General features: G+C 36.1%; 1 protein-coding gene across 8 annotated transcripts in view; it reads right to left on the bottom strand.

Moving 5' to 3' along the window:
- The window catches only part of LRRC49 (leucine rich repeat containing 49), a 138,671-nt gene that overhangs the window by 57,159 nt on the left and 54,176 nt on the right, over positions 1-27,336 (bottom strand). For 7 of the 8 annotated variants that reach the window (XM_037745566.1, XM_017548145.2, XM_017548151.2 and 4 more), the window contains 2 exons: positions 26,351-26,412; positions 3,760-3,907 (listed from right to left, as the gene is read on the bottom strand). In XM_037745566.1, the coding sequence (XP_037601494.1) occupies positions 3,760-3,907; positions 26,351-26,412 (210 nt within the window). Of the gene's footprint in view, positions 1-3,759; positions 3,908-26,350; positions 26,413-26,509; positions 26,684-27,336 lie in introns of those variants that run through there. The other variant, XM_037745568.1, reaches the window with a different exon arrangement.

The raw sequence follows: 27,336 nt of genomic DNA on the forward strand, positions 1-27,336 counted from the left end.
AAAAAAAAAAAGGAGATGTGGGAGTTCAGTCAGGGTGGTGGGAAAAATTTTAGAGGAAAAATTATAGGAAATAGTCACAAACCTTCTGGGAACGCTGGGGGGTTTGCATAGCTTCAGTAAAAGGTTTAGCTGAAGGCAGCTGAATTCTTTTAAAAGCTTAGGGCTTAGATACATAGGAATGTAGAGGAGTTTATCTAAATAGCTTGTTTACTCATGTGGTCTTAAGACCCTTTGATTATCCAACGGTGCTTGATTGCTCTCTACTCAGGAGGCCAGCAATGTCAATTACCCTCTAGTGGTGTTTACTCAAGACCTTTGCCATTTAATCTGTACTAAATAAAACAACTTTGCTGGCTGATTGGGCTGCAGCTGCTAACTCTTTACCAGACCCTTCTCAGTATAGGTTAGCCAGACTACCAGGCAAAATACCTGTGTCAGTGTACGTTATTCATCTGCCACGCAAGCCTGGGTCTGTGGGTTGGACCCCAGCAGTAAACTGCTTTGCGCTATTAAGATGCTCAGAGTCTCACAGATGTCAAATCTCACTGTGTTTATCTTGGAAATTAAAAATATTAATTTCCTGTGAGTTGACTGGAGTATCCTCTGCAGGCAGTTTAGGAACCACTGCCCTAGTGCATAGAAGTTCATTAAGTATTTGTGTAGTCCAACACAGTAAGAATGTTTGTATGGTAATTTACACAAAAATTCAATTAAGATATTGTTTTGTAAAGAGAAAAAATAGTTTCAAAACTGGCATTATGGCTCACGCCTATAATCCCAGTACTTTGGGAAGCTGAGGCGGGCGGATCACAAGGTCAAGGAATTGAGATCATCCTGGCCAATGTGGTGAAACCCCATCTCTACTAAAAACACAAAAATTAGCTGGGTGCAGTGGCGCGTACCTGTAGTCCCAGCTACTCGGGAAGCTGAGAGAGGAGAATCACTTGATCCCAGGAGGCAGAATTGCAGTGAGCCAAGATTGCCACTGCACTCCACTCCGGTGGCTGAACAAGACTCTGTCTCAAAAACAAAACAAAACAAAACCTGGCAGCATCAAATTTTTCAGCCAGATAATATTTTGGGCTTGTAGGCCATATGGTGTCCATAGCAACTCCTTGACTTTGCCATTGCAGCAACAAAGGAGAAATAGATAAAACATAAGTGAATGGGCATCACTGTGTTCCAATACAACTTTATTTACAAAAACAGCCAGCTCATAGGCTGTTTGCTGACATTTGTTATAAAAAGTCCTTTAAAAAGGTACAGCTTCCACACTAAAGTTATTAAAAAGTTATAAACAAAAGGTGAGACTAAATACCATAAGTCCATATTGATACAATTGAATGAATAAATTGAAATTTTTGTGAGGAATGGGATTACAAAGGGAAAAAGAGAAACTTCACAAAGAAAAGCTTGGCAGAAATCATCTTGAAGTAAGCATCCTCAATAAAGAAATATGAATAACATGTTGTAGGGCATGCTGGGCTAAGATGCAATAAGAATACAAAATCCCTACTATGATATTAATGCCAAAAACCTATAAGTAAAAATTAATCAGGATGAACCCAAAAAATCTGAATTGAGGGTCATTCTACAAAAAACTGGCCTATAATTTTCATAAATATCAAAGTCATGAAAATCAAAGAAATATTGAGGAACAGTTCCAGAAAAATGATGACTTTAGACACATGACAACAAAATTCATCTATGTGTAATGCATAATTCTAAACTGCATCTTTTTGCTATAAAGAACAATGTTGATATAACCGGTAAATGTTGAATGTGGTGTGAGAATCAGATGCTAGCAATTTTTCAATGTTTCTTGATGTTGTTATTATATTGTGGTTACATAGGAGAATGTCTTTGCTTATTGAAATTACACATTAAAGTGTCCATGGTTGCTGGGGAATCAAATCAACAGCTTACTCTCAATAGTTCAAGAAAAAGAAAAAGACCTTTTACTGTATACAATCTTTTTATAATTTTGAGACTATTTCTAATTTATTTTTAATTTTTAAAAATTAAACAGTAGCAGAGCAGATATGCTTTATAAGTGCTAATGTATATTTATATCCTGCATGTAAATATATAGTCTATATATATCCTAAATATATGTGGCCTATATCTTTATATACTTTATAGCTATTAATGCCATACATTTAGCAGAGCTGCGGTGCTGCTCCCATCCTGGGTATCTTCCCCCATTTCCTTACCAGGCAAGCATACCTTATGGAATGCACAAGGACAATAATTACATACAGTATCATTTGCCTTTATTTAAGGCATGGAAGTCAGATAAATTTCCTTCAGTCAACAAGCCTTTATTAATTATTATTAAGTTAAACTACATTCTTAGTAGTATGTGAGATAGAGAAGGAATGGTAGTAAGCATTTAAAGAATATCTGTATGTGCCAGGCAAAAAAGAAGAATGATTTCTGACCTTAAAGACTATATATAGTTTGGGTGGACAAGACTGACAAATAAATTCACTATTAGGAACATAGCATAAAATTAAGTACTAATTTACATAAATGGGTTAGCTCTATATCTTACCCCACTCATCTCAACCACATCAGAAAGAGTAATTAAGAACTAGCACAGATGCTTAATTAAGAAAGACATGTGAGATAACGGTAAAGAGTCACCACAAAAGTATGAAACAGTATTGACGCTACAGAGCTGAATTAACTGAGAGAACAAAGAACCATAGCTCCATCATGGAACAGAGAGAGGTGAGCCCTAGAAGACTTCTGGTATCCATCAATTCATCCACACTTTTACCTATTAGCTAGACACCTTACAGGTCCACAGTATTGCTGATGCGTAAATGAAAACTGCACACATTGTGAAGCTAATATACAAAGGAATAGGTCAGTTGGCAATTGCATAAACCTAGCTGATCATCAGAATTCACATGAAAATTAATTAGCAGTCCAGAAGAGAGAAAATAAGTAGAGGATTAGGATATTTTTCTAGTTCAGAGACTATCACAGTGAGATGATTAAAATGTGTTTTCTGATAAAAAATAAACCCGGTCAAATAAACAAGTGTATTTAATTACAGGACATCTTGAAGCCTATAATATGTTAAAAAGAGAGGGCTATTATGCACAGCATTTCACTTAGAACAGAAGCCGTATTAAAACATCTAAATGTAGACAGTAACATAGAAATACAATGAATAAAAAGAGGTAGCTTCTTTGGGAGGTATAACATCAACAATAACAATAACAACTACATACAAATGCTTCCTAGGAGCCTCACAGTCTTCTAAGGTGTAGTACTTTATTTTATCTTCACAACAACTCTATGACGTAATTCTGATCCCCATTGTACTTGAAGGAAAATAGGGTATGCAAAGGTTAAGTACACTGGCAATGGTCTATGGCTAGGAAGCAGTCAAGCCAGAATTCAGACGCAGGCAATCTGGCTCCAGTGCCCATGCTCTTAACCATTACACTATGTTACTTAATGAAATTCTCATTCATTTCAAAATAAATTATTAGTTAGATATTAAGCAAGAATGAAAAACAAACATGATAATTAAACAGAAGGCTAGGAATTTTAAAAGTCCTGTTCAATTAAACTGGGGATGGGGTCAGGTGGTCAAAACTCTGTAATTGCAATTATGAAGTACATAATCATGATAACCCATAGTTCATTAAAATTAAGATATATTTCAAGCAAAGAATATGCACCCCAATATCTTAAACCACTCTAAAGAAAACAACATGGTGAACACTTTGGAAGGGTTCTCACCGTAATTCTCTTCATATCTAGCTGGCGCAGCTGCATCATATTCTGAAGGACAGTGTGTTTGTACCATGACTCTTGAGCTATGGGATTGCCATCAAAGGTGATGTCCGAGAGGGAAGAAGAGTCAGCAAGGCAGGAAATACTGTCAAAACTGCAGAAGAGACAGAAACCACCAGATTATTATGAGGCCTTTAAATAATAGTTTCATTTTTAATAGACTTTATTTTTAGGATGGTTTTAGATTTATAGAAAAATTGAGAAGATAGTACAGAGAGTTCCCATATACTCCATACCCATTTTCCCCTATCGTCAACATCTTGTGTTAGTATAGCACATTTAATACAATCAATCAACCAATATCAACATATTCTTAGTAGCTAAAGCCCATATTTTGTCCAGGTTTTCCTTAGTTTTTACCTAATGTCCTTTTTCTGTTCCAGGATTCCATTGAGGATACCATAGTACATTTAGTTATCATATCTCCTGAGGCTCCTCTTGGCTGTGACAATTTCTCACTTGTTTTTGATATCAGTTATTTTGTAGGATGATCCTCTATTAGGATTTGTCTGATATTTTTCTCTTGATTAGATGGGGGTTAAGATACATACAATTTTTTTTTTTTTTTTGAGACTAGGGATCTCACTCTGTCACCCAGGCTGTGCTTCAACGTTGCTATCATAGCTCACCCAAACCTCAAACTCTTGGGCTCAAGCAATCCTCCCACGTCAACATCCCCAAGTAGTTGGAACTACAGGTGTGTACCATCATGCCTGGCTAATGTTTTACTTTTTATTTTGTCTACAAAATAAAAAGGGTGTCACTATGTTGTCTAGGCTGGTCTAGAACTGCTCAAGCAATCCTCCCACCTTGGCTGCCTGAAGTGCATGAGCCACTATGCCCAGCTGGTACATATTATTAACATGACTTATCACTGTTGATGTTGACCTTGATCGACATGTTTAAGGCTGAGGCTGAGGTCATGTTCTTCAGGTTTCTCTCCAATGTAAAGTTACTATTGTAGCCTCTCCTTTTCATACTCAACGTTGTAAGGAAGTCACCATGTGCAGCTCCCACTTAGGGAGTGGGAAGTTAAGCTCCTCCTCCTTGAGGACAGAGACTCTGGACTCATGGATATTCGTTTTATACTTTGGATTATTATCCAGTGCAATTTTGCTTATTTTGTTGTTCAACTTATTCCAACTTTGGCCATTGGAAACTCTTTCAATGGGCTCCTATGCCCCTTTGGCTCCCATCAATGTGGATTTTTTTTCTTTTTCTTAGCATTTTCTTACTTTCTGGCACTACAAGATTTTCTAGACTCATCTATTTTCTAGACTAATTCCTGTCCTGGTCCTAGAAGCCATTTCTGAGGAGTCATAGTTCCTTTTATTGGCGACTAGTATTAGAAACAAAGATCTGGGGGCTAAGTGTACTTCTTGCTACTGTGGGGTCATATCCTTTACTCCCTCTCAGCTGACACAGCAAGAATATATATGTGTGTGTACAGAAACTTGTGTATATGCATATATATATATAAATATTTCTCTAAGTAACTGGGTCTATATTAAGATAAAGATGAGTTCACACTGATGTCTCCAACTTTAATTCAACTCTAATCCATCACCAAATGAATCATTCTAGCCTCCTTCCCTTGCTTACCTGAAAATTTCTACTCCAGCAAGAAGTTTGGCTCCAAACCATCTGCTCTTCATTTACTTAATTATTCAATTCCAGTATGTATTTATAGAGGTATCAGAATTTTTGATGTGTACCCCCAATGAGAAACAACTTCATCAACTAAAGTACAATGGTTAGGTGTAATTGCTTTTGCATTTAGTCTTACAGGCTCATTTCCAAAGTTTCTTAGATGAGTGCCTTTTCCCTCAACCCTTTAGGGAGGTTGTTTCATATATTTGTAATACAGTTAGATTCTCTTGTCAGTCTGTATTCCTTTCTGAGACCCTTTAAACTCCTAAGTGATTTTTTAATTTGCATATATTAAGGTTTACTTTTTATCATGTAAATTTCTACAATTTTCACAAATGCATAATGCCATGCATCCACCATTAAAGTATCTTAGAGTAGTTTCACGACACTAGAAAAATCCCCTGTACTTTAGCCATTTGATCTCCTCTCCTCCTCCCAAATCTCTGGCAACCACTGATCTTCCTACTGTCACTATAGTTCTGCCATTTCTAGAATGTCTTATAATTGCAATCATGTAATGTGTAGCCTTTTCAGATTGACTTCTTTCACTTAGTAATATGCATTTAAGTTTCAACCATGTCTTTCTGTGGCTTCACAGCTCATTTCCTTTTATCACTGAGTAATATTCCATTGTATAGATGTACCATAGTTTCTTTAACCATTCACCTATTGAGGACATCTTGGCTGCTTCAGGTTTTTGTTGATTATGAATAAAGCTGCTGTAAATATTCACCTACAACTTTTTGTGTGGGCATAGGTTTTCAACTGGATAAATAACTAAGAATATAACTGCTGATTATATTTATTTTAGCTTTGTAAGAAACTACCAAACTGTCTTCCAAAGTGGCTGTATCATGTTGCAATCTTAACACCTCCCCATCCTTACCAGCATTTGGTATTTGTGTTCTGGGATTTCAGCCATTCCAAGAGGTGTGTAGTGGTATCTCATTGTTTTAATATGCAGTTCCCTAATGACAAGAGATGCTGAGCATCTTTTCATACACATACTTGCCATCTGTGTATCTTCTTTGTGTTTTCAGCTCTTTAGCCCATTTTAAATTGGATTCTTTCTTTTCTTACTGTGGAATTTTAAGATTTTTTTTTTTAATGTGGATACAAGTCTTTTATCAGATATACGTTTTGCCAAAATTTATCCCCGTCTTTGGTTTGTCTTTTCATTCTCTTAACAGTGTCTTTCACAGGACAGATGTTTTTAATTTTATGATGCCCAACTTAAAAATTTTCTCTTTCATGGATCCTACTTTTGGTCTTGCCTCTAAACACGAATTGCCAAATCCAAGGCTGTCTAGATTTTCTCCTATGTTTTCTTTAGAAGTTAATAGTTTGGCTTGGTGCAGTGGCTAATGCCTGTAATCCCAGCACCTTGGGAAGCCGAAGTGGGTGGATCACGAGGTCAGGAGTTTGAGACCAGCCTGGCCAAGATGGTGAAACCCTGTCTCTACTAAAAATGCAAAAATTAGCCAGGTGTGGTGGCTGGTGCCTATAATCCCAGCTACTCGGGAGGCTGAGGCAGGAGAATTGCAGGAACCTGGGAGGTGGAGATTGCAGTGACCCAAGATCATGCTACTGCACTTCAGCCTGGCTGACAGAGCAAGACTCCATCTCAAAAAAAAAAAAAAAAAAAAAAAAAGAAGTTTAATAGTTTTGTTTTGTATATTTAAGTCCATGACCCATTTTGAGTTAATTTAGTGAAAGGTGTGTGATCCATGTCTATGCTACTTTTTTTTTCACATGGACATCAATTATTCCAGTACTGTTTGTTGAAAAGCCTATCCTTTCTGTATTGAATTGCTTTTGCTCCTTTATCAAAGATGACCTGACTGTATTTGTATGGGTCTATTTCTGGGCCTTTTATTTGGTTCCGATGACATATGTGTCTACTCTTTGACCAATACCACACTGTCGGGATTACTGTAGTTTTATAAGGGATCCTTATTATGTAGCTTTGAAATGATTTAAACACTTTGTTTATTTACTATATGAATGACACGTTTTGCTGTGATAAGAACATGAAGAGTAATTCCTCTACTTGTGAGAATGTTATATCCCTTCTCATCAGACCACATATGTGAGTTACTGGGCTCAACTACCAGAATCTAAAAACACATATAAACCCAAGATTTTGACAGATTGAGAACCTAAGCTTTGTCAGGGCTACTCTATGTCAGACACTTTTAAAGCCCAGCAACACTGGCACTGCTTGCTAGTATTGAGGGACCTTGCATGTTGTCATGCATGTACACTGTGTTGATCAAACCATCTCTCCCGAAGCCACTTATGGAAAGGTGCTCTCCAAACTTTGACTAGACTTTACATCCACAGAGGCATGCTTCCATCCTAATTTAGCAAATAGACTTTAAAAACTGGACTCTAAGCTAAATTGGAACTCATTTGCTATGTGGATATTGTACTTTATCTATGGAGTATATTCTCTGTGATATTTGTTCCTGTTATTATCCCATTCTTTGAGCATTATGAATAAAAATGATAAGCTCTTTGTATGTCAATAAACTATGTGATTTGTGAAATCATACTTTGATCATCTGTTTATTTTAACTATACAAAGCAGTCTTGAAAAAGGTTACTGTGAATCCTCCAACTTTATTCTTCAGTATTGTGTCACTATTCTAGGTCTGGCCTTTTCATATAAACTTTAGAATCCAATTGTTATCTATAAATAACCTGTGGGATTTTGATTGGGATTTTCATTTTTTAAAGAAATAATCACTTTTCTAAATAATACTACAGAGCATCTTGGTAAAACTCATTTATATTAGTCATTCTCATTCAGTACACAAATACTTTACAAATACTTTATTTATTCAGGCACTAAATTACCAATACTTTACAGTACTATAAGGTTTTTATTCAGGCACTAGAGTAAATATCTTTTCTCACTGTGTCAACAAAAGCTGGATGATATAGGATATTCTCAGTATAGAAAATAGCATAGGTACTAACAAGGTTGAGGCAAGTTCTACAGCAAGACAAAAGCCTGCTGTTTTTATTGTCACATGTAAATATTTCTTCTATGTTTTCCTCACACTCAAGGTAAAAAGATACCCTGCTATTAAGTATTTTACCTCAGATCTTGTCTTTACCAATCTAAAAGGTAAATCTCACAATTTACATGGAACTCATAGCGTTCGAGACATGTTTAGGTAAATATGGGAAGGCATTTGTAACAGACTAGCATATGAAGGTGAAGGTGTGAGTTTATAAACTTAAGCTTAATCATCACTTCAAGTATAAACACGCTTGAACAAACATAATTTTCCTACCTAGCATTGTCAAAATTCATTTTCTTCATCAATATAAAAATCTCAGAACAGTTTCTGGTATTTGAAATGGTTGTTTTCTCTCCTTCCCCCATAGTTATTTACATAAAGCCTAAATAAAATAAAATTGCTTTTGAAGGCAATGTTTTATGTCTTCTACTTTGTTAAAGTGAACTAACTCACCACCTTATCTCCGCAAATCTGCTTCTCTAAGTATATTTTCCATTTGATAAATGATGTCACCATCAAACAAATAATTGAGAATGGGAACTGTAAAGAGTCATGAAGGGATTTTAAGCAAGGCGGGTAATATGATCAGAATAATATTTTAGAAAAATCACAACTTAATAACGTCATGGAGGGTAGAAGAAAAAGAAAAAACCCAAGAGTCAAAAGCTAGTTATAAAGTAGACTGCAGTAATAGAGGTGAAAAACAGTAAGGGCTTGACATATCAAAAACCAAGACAGTGATCAGGAGGGTAAAGAGACGATAGGTTCTATGGAAGTTTAGAGTGTAGCATGGACAGAAATTAGTAATCATTTGAATGTGATAAAGAAAGGAATCCAGAATAACTTCCAAGTTTCTCTCTCAGGTGAACAACTAGAGTCATGGATACAAGGGTGCATACTCTGTCAAAATTCATCGAACTCTACCCTTAAAATGTGTAAATTTTATTACATGTAAATTATATCTGTAAAAGTTGATTTACAGAGAAATTTTAAATTATAAAAATATATATATTTGACAGATTATCTTCTCATCTATCAGGTCTCCTTTTCCTGGAACAGTTACATTGGTGGCCATTGGCTATTAAGATACATTTCAAAAGGGTTTTCACTAAGCCTTCCTCCACCTACTATAGGATGGGCTCACTAATTTCAACCTTAAGGCGTCAACTAATGTGAAGAGCAGAGGCAACAGAGCCAGCAGATGTTGAAGAGCATTTCTTTTTTTCAATACTCAATCTAACTGAATAGAATTAAACTGTAAGGTTCTTGAGGACTAGAAAGGTACTATGACGAGTTCCCCAACACCTAACTTAAGACCTATCTTTAGTAAGTGTGCAATAAAGTTTTGGTGAATGAATGAAAAAATGTGATGAATTAAAATAATTCCAAAGGACTTATCCTTGATTTAAGAAAATGAATGAATGAATTTTCTTACACTTTTCTTGGAATTATTATTTAAAAGGTAACATAACATTTAAGAATCATTATGACCCAACATATATTACCAATCAGGCAGATGTACTTAAAAGTGAAAATAATATGTACAAAAGCATGGACAAGCTGGAAAACTTAACTTTGTTATAGATAGATTCTAATTTTGTTATTTGCTATTTATTTACAAGCTACATTATAGAGTCTATGATTTGTTTCTTATTGCTAAGTATAATTTTAAACTAAAGGGATTGTTACTGTTCCCAGCCCTGTCTCTCAAGTATTCTTTTGGGGAATTGAATTGATCTAATAATTGCCAATGGAATTGGTCTAATAATGGGTGGTATCACACAAAACTAAACAGTATCTTCATTTAATTAAATACAAAGCACTTTTGTATGTATTGAAGAAAACAGTATGCCCAGTGCACATTATGAAGCACTTCGGAGATCTAAAAGATCCGTAGATGCCTATATGGTCTATGTCTATAATTCAAGCACAAGAAAAAAGTGGCATCAGGAATGGGGACATCACTGCAATCCTCAGCAGGTACTATCTGGGCAACTGCTCCCAGATCAGCTACAAGTGTTGACATTCAGACTGAAGTCTTTATGCTTTGGATAGTTTTATTAAAGTAAAAATAAATCTGTATTTGATCCAGAAGATTCCTCACAAAATTTCATTTCCATCTGCCAAGCATTTAACCAATAAACATGCCAGACATTCCCAGAAGCGCACTGACAAAGAGCATATGATTTTAAAGACGTTCTCTAACCAAATAAAACAATACTCTTAAGTACAAATACAGGCTAATGATGGGTTATGTCTTACCTAACCAAAGAAAATCAAAAGCAGACTGTTAAAAAAAAAAAAAAAAAAAAAACACCTGGAAATAGAACAGTAAGTACAGTGAAATGCTGGTTTTAAAAACAGTCTCTCTCTCTATCTTTCGCTTTCTTTCTCTCTCTCTCTCTCTCGTTCCCCCCCCCCCCCTTGGTGGAGGGGTTAAGAACACTCAGTTGTTGCTCTCATCTCTTCAGAGTACCAAGAATGAAAAAGCTCTGGTCCAAAGGCTGACATTTAATTTATAATTGACTTTAATCTTTTTCCAGATTACTCATACTTTTGTTCTTCCCCCAGTAGTCTCTTCACATTGCCACATCTGCTTCCTATCTGCTAAAGAACCTATAGAGAAACAATCTGTCCCAACTGATAAAAATTCATATCCCAAAAGGAAAAGAAAATATTTTAGTCCATTTTAAGCTTACTTAATAAAATACGGAGAAATGAAATTTCCATATACGCAAGATACGACATAGATATTTAACTAACAATTCCTAAATATCAGTCAAATCTCTTCAACTAGAAATTTGCCTCCTCTAAGTAAGCTAAGTACTTTAGAAAAGGGGATTTTCTTCTTTTATACCAGTAAGGTACCATGATCTCTAAAATAATATTAATGAAAAGTTCACTTATCTTATATCAATCAGTGAGAATTTTTCTGAATAGTTACTATTTGCCTAGAGGGCTGAAGTGAAATGGAACAGTAGAATAAATCATCAAGTGTGCTCACAAGGACTGAAATATACACAGCTGACAAATATAAAATCACTAGAAAGATGTATAACATATAATCAAGAATTAAAGAGTAAAGCACAGTTTTAAAAAAGTACACATACATATACACCATTGAATACTATGCAGCCATAAAAAAGGATGAGCTCATGTCCTTTGCAGGACATGGATGAAACTAGAAATCATCATTCTCAACAAACTAACACAGGAACAGAAAACTAACCACCACATGTTCTTACTCATAAGTGGGAGATGAACAATGAGAACACAAGGGCACACGGAGGGGAACATCACACACCAGGGCCTGTCAGTTGTTGGAGGGCTAGGGGAGGGATAGCATTAGGAGAAATACCTAATGTAGATGACAGGTTGATTTCACTAGAAAGATGTATAATATATAATCAAGTATTATTAAAGAGTAAAGCACAGTTAAAGAAAAGCGCACATACACATATACTATGGAATACTATGCAGCCATAAAAAAGGATGAGTGCATGTCCTTTTGAAGGACATGGATGAAACTGGAAACCATTCTCAGCAAACTAACAAAGGAACAGAAAACCAAATACTGCATGTTCTCACTTATAGGTGGGAATTGAGCAATAAGAACACGTGGACACAGGGAGGAGAACATCACACACTGGGGCCTGTTGGAAGTGGTGGGGGGCCAGGGAGGGACAGCATTAGGAGAAATACCTAATGTAGATGACAGGTGGATGGGTGCAGCAAACCACCATGGCACATGTATATCTGTGTAGCAAACCTGTACTTTCTGCACATGTACCCCAGAACTTAAAGTATAATAAAAAATAAATTAACAAACCTGCACATATACCCCCAAACCTAAAATTTTAAAAATAAATAAAATATAAAACTAAAAAAAAAATCCACAAAGTTTCAAAAAGTAAAACTTGAATTTACTGTGTGCCAAGTACTATGTTGTATTCACGCAAATGAAGTGATACGTAAGCATTGTGATAGGTATTGTAAGTAATCTAGAGATGATTTAAAGTACAGAAGGATGTGCAGAGGTTATCCACAAACATTATGCCATTTTGTATCAGGGAACATTGGTGGATTTTGATATCCACAGGAGGGGGCCTGTGGGTTCCTAGAAGCAATCCCACAAAGACATGGAGGGAAAACGATATAGTAAATCATAAACCAGTAACATGGTCGCTTATTATCATTAACAAGTATTGTGTTCTATACGTAACTGTAGGTGCTATGCTTTGATATGACTGCCAGCTCTCAGTAAGTTTGTTTACATCACCAGCACCAAAAACACATATGAAATGAGTTGTGCTATGATGTTCTGATGGCGATGATGTCACTAGACAATAGGAGTTTTTGAGCTCCTTTACAGTACAGGTAACCACCATTGTAAATGTGGTCCACCATTGACCAAAATGTTGTTATGCAGTGTATGGCTATATAGGTCTGTGTGTTGTATGTAAACCTAAAGTGTTTCAGAAAGACCAGGGCTTGGCAAACTACAGCCTGCAGGCCAGATATGCTCTATCACCTGTTTTTGCATGGCCCGCAAGTTAATAATGGCCTCTTTGTTTTTAAATGGTTGGAAAAAAATGTCAAAACGAGAATATGTCATAAATGAAAATTATATGAAATACATATGTCCATAAATAAGTTTTATTGAAACACAGCTCTGTCCACTTATTTACATATTATTTTTGGCTGCTTTTGTGTTACAAAGGCAAAGTGCTTGAAACAGACATCACCTGGCCTGCAAAGAATCATGTACATGACAGCAATCTAAGTTATCTAAATACACACAGACACACACACATATACACATGCATACTTCCTAGTTCTATCCACTGAGATGGCCAAGACACTGATACCTCAAAAAGGATGAACACACCTTGCACTCAAATCTTAGTTTCTAAACAGCATTCTCCACTAAAAATCATTAGAACTGGCTGATTCCAGAGAAATGGCTGATTCCGGAGCTAGGACTGTGAAAGTATACAATCAGCCTGGAACACCTCGTTGTGCCAGAAAGGCAGGAAGTACTTAAAGAACGAGGATACATCGAAAGACTACAGGAGCCTGCTTGAGAAATCAGAGAAAATTTGAACATCAAAATAAATAAGAATAGTAAAGGACTGCATCCCTCTTTTGTTCCCTGTATGCAAAAAAAAAAAAAAAAAAAAAAAAAACCTTTGCTAATGGAATCACAATCCCTGAGGGCTAAAAGTATGACCCCCTCTAATATTTACAAATACATTTTAACAGATATTCCCAGCTTTGAAAGGCACGACTCCAAGGGTTAATGCCTTAGTGGTAGAATGAAAAGCAGTGGGTAAAGCATACATGCTCTATCAGGAGTGCAATGAAGTAAAGCTAGATTTAGGCAGAGGTATGTGTATGCTTATCCATAATGTGTTAATATATATTTGAGAGATATGAACTCTCTGAGAGGGACAGGGGAACCATGCTGTGGAATAAGGAAGAACCTCTGATATCTAGGTCAGGCAGACAGATGGCAATGAGGGGTGGGGGAGATTGAAAGTAGAACACAAACGAACACACACACACACGTGTGCTCACACACACGCACACACACAGGAAATGGGATGAAATTACCCAAAGTAAAGGAGAAACTCCCCAGCTAGCTCTAACATTAATGTGAGCAAAGGCATGAAAGGGGAAATAAGTTTATTGGACATCTATTGTTATTATCTTCTTGCCCAACTTCCCTTCCCTTGGTAACAAAACACCTTTTTCCTGTAGTAAACCCAGTCCACAAACTGATCCCACTCTCGTTGTCCTAGGGGATACAGACCATATGTCCCAGGACTGAGCATTCAGTATGTCCTGTATGTCCCTGGCTGTGGTGATTCATTCCAAGTGGGCACCTGACCTAAATAAGCACAATCAGAATCCTCTGCAGCAGTGCTTCCCAGACTGTAACGTGCATTTAAATCACCAGAGCACCTTTTAAAATGACAGTTCTTACCCAGAGGTCTAGGGTAGGGCTTGAGATCCTGGACTTCCAATAAGCTTCCCAGTGATGCTAATACTGCTGGTTCAGGGACACAATTTTGAACATTGAGTCTCTTTAGAACCTTCTGCCAGAGCAATCAGGGACAAAGCGCTCTTTATACTAGAGCTGCTAAGTGACAGACTGATTCTCAGGCTGTTGGATTTTCCAAAAGTGGCAAGTTTTTTTTTTTTTTTTTTTACGTTTCTGTCACTTATGTCTTTGTGTGTTCTCTGTCATTAGGTTATACACTCATAAAAAACAAAAGTCATATATCTAACTTCTGTTACTCTCCACAATGCCTTTTTGGTATTTTATACATAAAGATGCATAATCAATGTTCTTCAACAACTAACTGGGGAAAAAAACTTGAATTCTTTAGATGAAAGAGATGGAGAAGATATTTTAATGACATTGTAAAGGACATAAAAGAGGAGGATCAGTTACTAGCTATCATATTGAGGTAAAAATAAAACATCCTCAAGATATCCCTAAGATAATCTTAGATCCTAAACCCACCCAGCTATGAAAAACTGGCATCACTCATAATCCCTGAAGTGGGTAATTTTGGAGAACAAAAAGCCAATACCCATGAAATGCCAAAAAGAAAGCCCCAAAAACAAGTTCAAAGAAACTAGCAGAAAAATATTATTAATCTTATTTACACATTTACTCAGAGCTTCCCAGGAGATTCCTAAACTAAAAACCATGGTCTCTAACCTGGGGTCTACAACTGACATTGTCTACTTCTTTTAGGCTATAAAAAGGATGTTTTATGAAAACAAAAAGGGACTAGAATAGACATTTCCCAAAAGAGGATTACAAATGGCCAAACTATGATTAAAAAAAAAATCAAGGAAATTCATTAAATTAAAACCACAATGAGATATCATCTCACACCTGTTAGGATGGGTATTACCAAAAATCAGAAGATAAGTGTCGGTGGGATGTGGAGAGAAGAAAACCCTTGTACACTGTTAGTGGCAATGTAAATTAGTACAATCATTATAAAAGAGAGTATGGAGGTTCCTAAAAAGTTTAAAATTAGAGCCACCATATGAACTAGCAATCCCATTTCTGGGTATATTCCAAAGGAAACAAAATTAACATGTTGAAAAGGTATCGGTACCCTCATGTTCACTGCAGCATTATTCACAAAAACCAAGACATGGAATTAATCTAAGCATCCTTAAACAGATCAATGGATAAAGAAAATGTGGTACATATGCACAGTGGAATACGATTTAGCTTCAAACAGAAGTAAATCCTGTTATTTTTGACAACATGGACAAACCTGGAGGATATTATGCTAAATGAAATAAGCCAGACACAGAAAGACAAATACAACATGATCTTACTCATATGTGGAATCTAAAAAAGTAGAACTCATAGAAGCAGAAAATAGAATGGTAGTTATCAGGGACTGTGGTCATGTAGGGTGATTGGGGAGATGTTGGTCAAAGGATACAAAATTTCAGTTAGACAGCAGGAATTAATTCAATATGGTGATTATATTTAATAATTTAAAAACAGTATATCATATACTTGAAAATTACTAAGACTTTAAATGTTCTTTAGTAAAATCTTCAAGATTTTTTTACAAAAAAAGTTAACTATATGAGGTACCATATATGTTAGTTTTAGTCATTTCATAATGTGTGTATATATATATATATATATATATATATCTCAAAACATCTTATACACCACAAATATATACAAATTTTATTTGTTCATTTTAAAAATGTTTAAAGACACAAAACCAAACAATGCCCAGAGACTAGTTGACAGTTCTGAATTACTACTCTTTGAGATATTTTGGGGTGTACAATTAAGTCACTGCGATACCCTTCTGCATATCCAGGATAAACAAACCTAACTGTTTCGATTCCAGAAGTATCCTCCTTCTGGAGAATCCCAACTTCCTATGGAGAATCCTAACTTCCTTACTTGCATGCAAGCAAGATTTCTTTTCTTTTTTTTTTTTTTTTTTGAGACTGAGTCTCACTCTGCTACCAGGCTGGAGTGCAATGGTGTGATCTCAGCTCACTGCAACCTCTGCCTCCCAGGTTCAAGTGATTCTCCTGCCTCAGCCTCCCAAGTAGCTGGGATTACAGGCATCTGCCAATACACCCATCTAATTTTTGTATTTTTTAGTATAGATGGGGTTTTACCAGGTTGGCCAGGATGGTCTCGATCTCTTGACCTTGTCATCTGCCCGCCTCAGCTGCCCAAAGTGCTGGGATTACAGGTGTGAGCCACTGCGCCTGGCTTGCAAACAAGATTTTTTAAAGAAGAAAATATCCTCCTCTTTTAACCAAGCCCAGTGTCCTTAAAGATCAGGCAATTATTTTCCTTCCCGAACAAGCTGAGTTTCAGCCCTCTAAAAAAAATGTCATCTTTAACACTAAAAACAAATATAAAGGAAACAAATTCAACCCATCTAATAACCTAGACAAACAACACATACACAAACACACACACAAACACACACGTTGTTAGATACAGAAATAATGTATTCTTGATTTAAAGGGAATTCATATCCTTTAAGTACTTGACAGGTAAATGGCAGAGGTGGTCATGACAATTTGAAAATCTGGTAGATAGAGCTTGCAATTTTTGCCATGACAGCATCAGACTCACCTTCCCAATGTAAACAACTATGAAACTGGGCAAAATATATGAAGCAGATGTTGAACAACAGAGAGCTCAGGGCTGTGACCTTTGAAAGAAGACAGACATATAAAAGCCACATTCATCTTGGCTTTCTGCCTGAGGGTGCTTTCCAGATCATAGCACAGGGAAGTGGATCCAAAGAGAGAACAGAGGTCTCACTAGATAGATGAAATAGTAGTCAGAATTTGGGTCTGCTGAGGCTACTGGAATTTGGGTGAAGGGGATGGGAGAGGAGGGAACCTTGTAGAGAAGAAATTCCAGAAGTCTGCATAAGGGTTTCTTGAGTATTTGGCTAAATATTAGGATATGGGTACACAGGGTATAATTCCACAAAGCCTAGCAAAATATAACTATTGAGGCACTGTGAGATAATAGTATCTATGGGTCACAGAGAACTGGGAGACACCACAATTCCAACCAAATAGAGTGAAGAGACCTCAATGAACACCCAGATTATATATTTGAAGTCCAAGAAAGGCCATGCCTTAGGTGTAAGGCGACTCTATGTCAAGAAACAATGTGAATATTTTCATGTTTCTGCCATTGTAAGGGCTTTCTGAGCAAAGAAAATTGGCACTTTAAAGGGTGATTGAATAGATAGAAATAATAAGAACAATATGGAAATTTAGGCCAGGCGTGGTGGCTCATGTCTGTAATCCCAGCACTTTGGGAGGCCAAGGTGGGGGATCACCTGAGGTCAGGAGTTTGAGATCAGCATGGCCAACATGGTAAAATCTGTCTCTACTAAAACTACAAAAATAGGCTGGATGTGGTGGTATGTGCCTGTAGTCCCAGCTTCTCGGGAGGCTGAGGCAGGAGAATTGCTTGAACCCTGGAGGCAGAGGTTGCAGGGACCTGAGATCACATCATTGCACTCCAGCCTGGGCGACAGAGCAGCAAGACTAGGTCTCAAAGGAAAAAAAGAGAGAGTAATATGGAAATTTATCTCTAAGAACTATGTGTTTACATTGCAAAAGGTAACAAAATGTGGAGCCATTTGTTTATATTCCAAAAGATTATTTGCCAAAACACTTTTGACTTTTCTCTTCATAGAGGATTTGTTTACTAGGAAAATAAGGTCTCAGTTTCTCTCTGTGTTCTCTCTTTCTGCCCTGGAGGGGAGAAGGTGCAGTTGTGTAAGCAGCTTCTATATAAGCTCCAAGATTAATAATTTGGGGTTTCTCTCATGTACTAAAGGACCCCTCTTTATACATGCAGGCAACATCTGCATTTATCACATAGCATCATGGGGAAAAAATGGAGCATGGGAAACTAACACAAGATATTCTGCAGGTAAATAATCAGTCTACCTCAGATACACAAATCTTGTGTTTACTGTCATAACAAAACACATATAGATATGTTACAGTACGTAGGTAGCCAGGCTTGAGCAGGGCTGGAGAGGGCTCCCCAGCAACCAGGAATGTCGGGTGACCATCAGGAGATGGTCAGGCAGTTGTTACACTGTTTCTCTAAGACAAGAATTGGTTGCAGCAGGCACCAGGGAAAGGCAGTCTCCCAACAAACAGAAAATAACCTTAAACTGATCATTAGTAGCTTCCCAATAAATCTACTGATAATTAGTAGCTTCCCACTGGAGTTGGGCTGGTGGGCTCAAGTACGTGCATTAAGAGGCAAAATGTCAGAGTTTAACTGGTATAGGACCTTCTAGGAACCTTCTGGTAAGGGAAGAATGCCTCAAGTGCGCATGTGTACAATGCCAGTAAACACACTGCGCATGCGGCCTCTCCCAAATGCTGGCACGCCACTGCGCATGTGGACAGTCCACTGCAAGGGAAGAATCAGGGGAGAAGGGATGCAAGATCCGGGAAGTATGCCAGCATATAAAACCCTACATCAAAGGTCAAACTGGGCACTTGATCTCTCAAGTTGCCTACCTGGCCCTCTTCCAAGTGTAATTTACTCCCTTTCATTCTGCCCTAAAGCTTTTTAATAAACTTTCACTCCTGCTCTAAAACTTGCCTTGGTCTCTCCTTCTGCCTTGTGTCCCTCAGTCAAATTCTTCCTTCTGAGGAGGCAAGAATTGATGTTGCTGCAGTCCCTTACAGATTTGCCCCTGGTAACATATATAAAAACATATAACTCTATTTCTATAGTATCACTTTAGATCTTTCCTCAAAAAACAAACAAAAACCTAATTAAAAAAAAAGAGCCTCAACAGGATCAACCTGATTCTCTAGTAGTTATCAAAACAAAACTCAATAATCCTTAAATCTCTCAATAGAACATCCACAATGCCCAGAGTACAATTAAAAAATTGCCAGATGAGGAAGAAGCAATAAAAATTGAAACATATATTAACGAGAAAAAAAGTCACTATAACAGTACCAGAGATGTCACAAATGTTGGAATCAGTAGATAAGAACTTTAAAACAGCTATTTATACAGATTTTAAAAATCTATATAATCAGGTAGGTATTTTTGCTTCTACTATCTTACCTTTGTATCAAATAAGTTAGAAAACAGCTAAAGCAAGGTCTCTGTTTTTCTCCACCTCCCCCCACCCCACAACTTTGAGTTGTCCCACCTTTCTGGACCAAACCAATGTATTTCTTAAATATATTTGATTGATGTCTCATGCCTCCCTAAAATGTATAAAACCAAGCTCCACCCTGACCACCTTGTACACATGTTCTCGGGACCTCCTGAGGGCTGTGTCATGGGCCATAATCACTCATATTTGGTTTAGAATAAATCTCTTCAAATACTTTACATAGTTTGACTCTCTTCATTGACACTACCTCAAATTCCTTTTGGAAATATTTCTATAAGTACAAGACATGCACTAGGGGAAACCAGCTATATATCTTAAGTTTGTTTCTAAGTGGATTTTGAATTTAATCTACTTATACTTTAAGTTTGTTTCTGAATATTCTTTGAATTTCCTTGCCTTTGTAAAACAAAATACAAAGGAAATCATAACACATGTATTGGTCTCAACTTACCATACTTGTTTGTTTCTGAACCTAGAAACAACACCCAATATGTTAATCATGGGTAATTTTAAGGTTCAAGGCCCTTGCCTTTAACAATATGCACCAAAATTTTTCCTGCAACTTTTAGAACCTTCACATGAATAAAATCCAAAAGAACCTTTGGCACATCAATGTTTTGAAAACAGCTAACTCAATGCCATGATAGCTATCAGCCTCTCAACTATGCATGTGTTAACTCCGACTGACACAAGGTATGCAAACAGCATGCTCCCAGGCCTTAGTTTAATTTCAGTTCAAGAAGCCTCCTTTTTAGAAAAACTCCCTCTCTCTTTCTTTCTTCCTCTCCCTCTCTCTCTCTCTCTCTCTCTCTCTCTCTCTCTCACACACACACACACACACACACACACACACACACACAACCTTTACAGTAATGGAAATGGAAACTTACAATTATAGGAAGAGTATCTAGAAAATTTCCTGTGAGTAGGCAATCGTGTGTGTGTGTGTGTGTGTGTGTGTGTGTGTGTGCGCGCGCGTATTATGTTGGTTGAGAAGGTACAGGTGAAAAAAAACCCTCCAATTGACTAATAATGTCCATTAAAGAAAGGCAATCTTTGAATAGAAAATGATTACGATTTTGGAAAGATTAATTTCAACAACATTTTATAAAATGAAGTTGGAGAGCATACATGGTATCACTCCGCACTTCTTAATGTTATAAATAAGATCTGTGAGAGCATCTGTATGTATTTTTGTATCTACGGAATTAATGTTTTAAATAATTACAGATGCTGATATAAGGAGGATAATAAAATAAGGTATGTAATAATAATTTTTAAAGTGACTGCTATCATTAGATTTTTTTTGCTTTTCTCTGCCTCAAAGGTAATGCAAAAGGATTACAACAAACATAACAGAGGGTCCCAGTTTCCCCGTTACCTTGTATATTTGCTCCCTTTTCTTTTTCTTTTTTTAAAATTTACTGTTTACTACCCTTGTCCCATAATCTCTGACTCTTCAGTAAACTGCAAGGCTTGTGGAAAAATCATCCTCAGAAACTATCATTCTGATGTTTCTCGAGACCTCATGCAACACCCATGAAAACAGGAAAGCCCCCAATAGTGAGGGGTGGTTAAATCCAAAAACTGCTGATTAAGATAAAATCACAAAGGCATATACTCAACTTTTCAATAGCCTATAAAAACTGTGACCCTGTTTCAATCAGAGAGTCATCTGGCTTTCAGGTGCTCCCTAACAATACATCCAAATGAAGCCTTTGATCTCTGTTCCTGTCACTTATATAATTTCAAGATGGCCATAAACTCTACATGCAATTTAGTAAATTAGAAAATATAAAGCAAATGTACTCTGTTCATTTTAAATGCTACAAATAAACCTATAGAATTTACAATTATGCAGAATGCTGAAAGATATGTAAGGCATATAAAGAAGTTGATTGCTAATGCTCATTTACCTCTACAGAAACATTAATAGAATAATTTCACAAGCTCAAAGTTCTACTGTGTGAATGGCAGGATTGCTGGTTCCATTAAATCAGAAGAAGATCTCCAATGTCTTCAATCATACTGACACTTGACAAGAGTACATGATGCTAATTAATATTCCATCTATATAGTCGATAATCTGTCTAGCATGAGATGAACAAATACATTTGACACTAACAGAAATAAGAAGTCATTTTGACTGCAACATAAAAATAAAACAATAAAACAAAATAAAAATTAGCTAAACTGAGTAATCCTTAACTTGTGTAAAAAAATTAAAATAAGACTTTACATTACAGTGCAAAGTATTACAACCAGAACATAATCATCTATGACAAATGTTCTAAGAACAATGAGGAAAATACAGTTGGTTCACTTTAAACATCTTTCTATTTTATAACATTTTAGAGTAATTTTTGCTTCTGATTTCTAAAAGGAAAAACTGCACTTTAATAAAGTTGTATTGAAATAAGATATGCAATGAAAAACTATAGAAAAATTATTTTAGTAAAAGTGCTGTGTTTCAAATGAAATATATTTAAATCCAATAATAGTCAACCCTGAGCATTATCAAACAAATTAATCTTACCCAAAGTCTATTTTTCTGAAGTGGTAGAACACATCTATCATTATTTGTGAGTATCTCTTTTCACCTATTTTCTGTCTAAAAGAATTCAAAAGCTACAGCTAGGCAGACCTACTAAGGCACTGTATGCTACCTTACTATACTCAGGGAGGTTTACTCACAAAGAAGAAATAAAGCAGCAATAGATGAAAACAAATGCCCCATTTTTAAATCTTGTTTTTGTGGGTCCTCTTTACATTATGCCCATCACATTTAGAAAAATGCAGTTAAATGTCTGTCTGAATGAAGGTGACTCACACATCAACTATTTGATAAACACAAGAGGAGTTCAGTAGATAAATGGAAACTGATAATGAAATTTCCTTGACAAGCATGTAGTCATTTGTCAAATTTAAAGCTTAGCAGATGGTCAGAAAAGATCTGTCAATAGTTGATTTCCTCAGTTTTTAACTCAGTAAGAAGATTTGCATATCATTGGTTATCTGCTAACATAGGAAAAGTAAAGGCATTCTAACAGTAAGCTGCATACTAGAACTAAGGGAAATGAACTTCCTTCAAGCCAAAATAACATAAGTGACACCTGCAATCCTGGAAGGTACAAGAGTAAAACCTTATATCTCAGCTATAGGAATACTATCTAACAACCTGAGCTCATGAAAAATATCAATACCTTCTGAAGGTCAGTGAAATAATTTCCTTCTTAAAATACCAACTAGTACTAAATGAGGCAACTGCAGGGCAGCTTAAGTTTTCCTAAAGAGAAATAGATTGTTTTCTAGAAATATAATTCATATAGGGTGACTTATCAAGTTGAAACATAGCTTGAGAAAAATGCAAGGAGAGTAATTTCCTGATAAAGATAAAATTATAAACCATTTTCAGACAGGATTATCTTGCCTTGGAGAATAGCGATGAAGGCAGTCACATCCCAAAGCATGTGCTTCAGTGACCTTTAACCATACTATAATTACTAACAAAGGTCATCAGAGACCTTAAAACAGCATTCCTTCCTCAAAACAACAAAAAAGAGGAAACCTAGTTTAAAATTTTCAGTGACATTATAAAGAAAAAGCTGAGTCCAAATAACATGGGCTTACTAAAGTAAGAAAAGAGGTATGAGAGGTCCACCCTGGCAGAGAAGAGTATTTTATCAGTGACATAGGTTAGAAATTCCAGTGCACAGTGATAATAAAAAGCAACACTATTTTTGTCAGTTTTATTGTTTTTAAATGCCTTATAGACAAGGCACCTCCACATCTTTTAAAAACACCCTGGGGTATACCACACCCATACCCTATTCCGATATACCCCACTGCACAAATAAAAGGTTTAGTTTCTCTAGAAATTTTGGGCAAGATCCTTACTGACAAATCAGTAAATTAAGCTGGAAGCCCAAAACAACTTCCAAGAGAACTCTGATTTACTTACAGTTTTAAACCTCACAAGTCCACTCATTAAACATAGACTAAATGACCTAGTAAAATAAAAAGCATAAAAAAGGATCCACCAAAAAGAGTTCTTAGATCACATAGAAAAATATTTTTTTGAGGAATTAAATTCTCCTTATAAATCTTTTAAATATAATGAGTAATACCTGTACTAAGAACACATACATGCTAGATGCTGAAGAGGCTGTAGTGAACAGAACAGACATATTCCTCTGCCTTTGTCAAGTTTACAGTCTAACAGAAGAGACAATATAAAATAAAATTACGATAAACTCTAACATTGCAATAAGAAGAAGCTATATATGCATGTGGCAAGATCTCACAAAATTTTTCAAATTTTTTCATCTAACCCATAGTAAGAAACATATTAACATTGTAACCCAGTTTCCACATTGTCTATAGTAAAATAACATACATACATATGCATATATAGACATACCTATATATAATTAAAACTAGGAAATGTTTATGAAACAGTATATACTCTTAAAATGTGTGACAAATTCTGATATTTTCCATTCCATTTTAATGTACCTGGTCGTAAATCACTAAACTGATCCTAGGATCCCTATGTGGTTTTTGACCTGAAGTTTGAAAAGCACAAGCCATTGGTATTTTTAAGTCAGCTGCATTTTTAAAATAAAGGTACAAATTCCTGAGCCCTACCTAAAACTACTGAATTAGGGTCCATGGAGCATAGACCCCAGAAAGCTGGCACTGTAAAACCTGGCAACTCTATTATGGCAGGATACAGAAGAACAATTGTGCCCTGAATATATACTGTAGCTTTCCACACGGTTATCTGACAGCCCAGCTATCTGAGATATTTGTATCTTGAGTAAAGTTCACAGAAATGTTTTCAAGGTTGCTGTCTCTGATTTTTCCCCGCTTAGACCCAATATATTTGCTCTACCACCTCCTGGACCACAAGCATCAACAAAAACATAGCAGGAAATGTACTATGCCTCAAAAGCAGACCCGCTGGAAACACAAGAGGAAGGTATACGGTGAAAGCTACATAGAAACACAGAGAAAGCAATTGCAGAGAGAATAAAAGCCTCGCAATTGTTGACTGACTTCTATCTTTATTTTCTTGAGAAATCACACTTTTTAAAGAAAGTTATAAATATCAATCTCATTAATCTTAACTTTATTTTGCTGGGTAAGCAGAACTCCTTTCCAGGTCCAGAAGAAAACTTCCCAGACACAGGCAACCAAAACCAACTTCCCACAGAGCTAGGAGTATAGGAGTCAAAAATTCAGACATCCTGGGGACCTGGGAACATCATAACCCTATATAATCAAATGTATATCTCTCTTTAAATTACTCCCCATAAACAAGAAACAAAAGAAGTAATGAGTTCCACCACAGGTTGGAGGAATCCAAAAGTTTGCAGCATCTTAAACAGCAAGTATTTTGCATATTGGAAAAATGAGATACTATCTTCTCTAAAGAGTTGTAAATGATTTTTAGAAAGAAATTCCCTTAAAAAAAAAATGAGTGTCCCTGCCATTGCCATTGGAAAGAAATTCTACCTCCCCAAGAGAGAATGGCAGCTGGAATGTTGCATTCAAAATATACTGAGAAGAATATGAAAAGTCAATCAAAAAAAAACTTTAATATTTTTTCCACAGAAGAGAATAAAAGAAAAGAATAACAGTATTTTCTTCAGAATAATGTCTATTTGCAAAGCTCACTGTCTTTGGATAGTTTCTGTCTTCTAGAGACACAGTACAGGATGCTTGGATTAAAACAATTTTGATGGAGGACATGCAAAAAACATGCCAACAGACAACATACAAATTAAACTGGTTTTTAATACAGAAGCATAGACCTGGAGTTCAGAAAAAGATATGCTCTAAATCTTTTTATATATATTTTTTAACCCTCTTATAAAAGCAAATTCAGAGAACAGCCTTGAGGTGAAACTAAAGAGGTGAGGGCATTAAAAAGCCCTCAGTTTTTTTGGTTTGTTTGTTTGTTTGTTTGTTTTAAGCTAAGTGGCTCCTGGGAAGGAGGAGAAGGAAAGAATTAGGGAAAAGTAGGGGCCCTTTTGCATTGAAAAGTCTTACTGTGTGTCTCAGTTTCAATTCTGAAATCTTTCACATAGACACTGAATGAGACATCACCACAATATAAAGAATGATATGCTTCAAATCATTGGAAAACTAAATTTATACATTTCTATATTCCAATCCACTGTCTCTTAGCAGCATTAATTCTAAGTAGAGATACTAAGTTAGAAGGCAGTTTGGCCTAATTAGCAAGTGGCTCAGTGACAAATATAGCCTGCTGTATTAAAATTGCTTAGTAGCTCTACAAATTATAGCTGATAATTTATGAAATTCTAATTCAACTGACCAGTGCCGTGAATGTCAAACAAAGGACAGCAAAATATATGTTGAAATTTCCACATACTCATGTTTTTCAAAAGAGCAGCTCTAAAGCATAATTAAATCAAAAGCACATGCTATACTAATTTCATCATGTTAGCATTACAGGCAAGAATACACATAAGTGCTTTGCTTTTCTACAAAGAACTTTGCCTTATCATTTTCTAATTTAAAATCTCCCATGCCAGTAAAATTCTCCAAGGTATTTACAATTTTAATCTAAAGCACTAGGACCCACATAATCAAGTTATAATAAATGACAACTTGGGAGTTTCCACTTACCTAGATATATTGTTGAAGCTGAGAAACAAATGTTGGAGGCAGGGCAAATTATCCACATCTCTCTGGAAGAAAACAGAAAGCAAAAATGAATCAGATGAAAAAAAATATTATAAATGTCTTCTTGCTAAGCTATTGAAATATATAATCATTTCTATTTACTGCAACATTGCTACATCATTGATTTCTACTGGACAGTGAGCTCCATTCTCCTCCACTGCAGATTAAATGGGAGGGTTTCAGTACATCCGCAGAACAAGCTGCACCACTCGCAAGGTAAAAAGCACTGAAGAGACAGGCAGTGATGCTGCCGCTAGCCTCTTTAAGCATGCTTTTGGGAGAGATGCCAAAATGCTACTTCAGCATTTCAACTGTAGCACAAATATAGTATGATCAAACATTTGTTAAAAATCATTGTTAAAGAGAAGCCATTCAAAAGCTTTAACATTTAAATTTACACAATTAGCCTTCTAAACAATAGTGAGAATTTTAAAGCTATTTAACTCACTACTCTCAAAACCTTGGCAATAAACCACCAGTTACAAATGAACCAATACGCTAATGATTCCCCCGTGAAACTAAAAGCAAATCATAGTAAGTGTCACTGAAGGGCACTGTAAGGGCAATTCCCCATCTCAGCTCGTATCAGAGGTTCTTACAATAGGAAATCTACCCTATTATATTTATGTACACCACCCTAAAAGCATACCTCTGCCGTTTAAATACAGTTAACCTTAACAAATACTGAATTGTTTAGGGCCAAATTATTTTTTAAAAAACCAAAAGATCATATCCTTTGCCCACTTTTGAATGGGCTTGTTAGTTTTTTTCTTGTAAATCTGCTTTAGTTCTTTGTAAATTTTGGATATCAGCCCTTTATCAGATGGGTAAACTGCAAAAATTTTTTCCCAATCTGTTGGTTGCCGATTCACTCTAATGATTGTTTCTTTTGCTGTGCAGAAGCTGTGGAGTTTGATTAGGTCCCATTT

The sequence above is a fragment of the Cebus imitator genome, unplaced genomic scaffold, assembly GCF_001604975.1.
Source record: "Cebus imitator isolate Cc_AM_T3 unplaced genomic scaffold, Cebus_imitator-1.0 Scaffold203, whole genome shotgun sequence".
In the NCBI taxonomy this organism is placed as follows: domain Eukaryota; kingdom Metazoa; phylum Chordata; class Mammalia; order Primates; family Cebidae; genus Cebus; species Cebus imitator.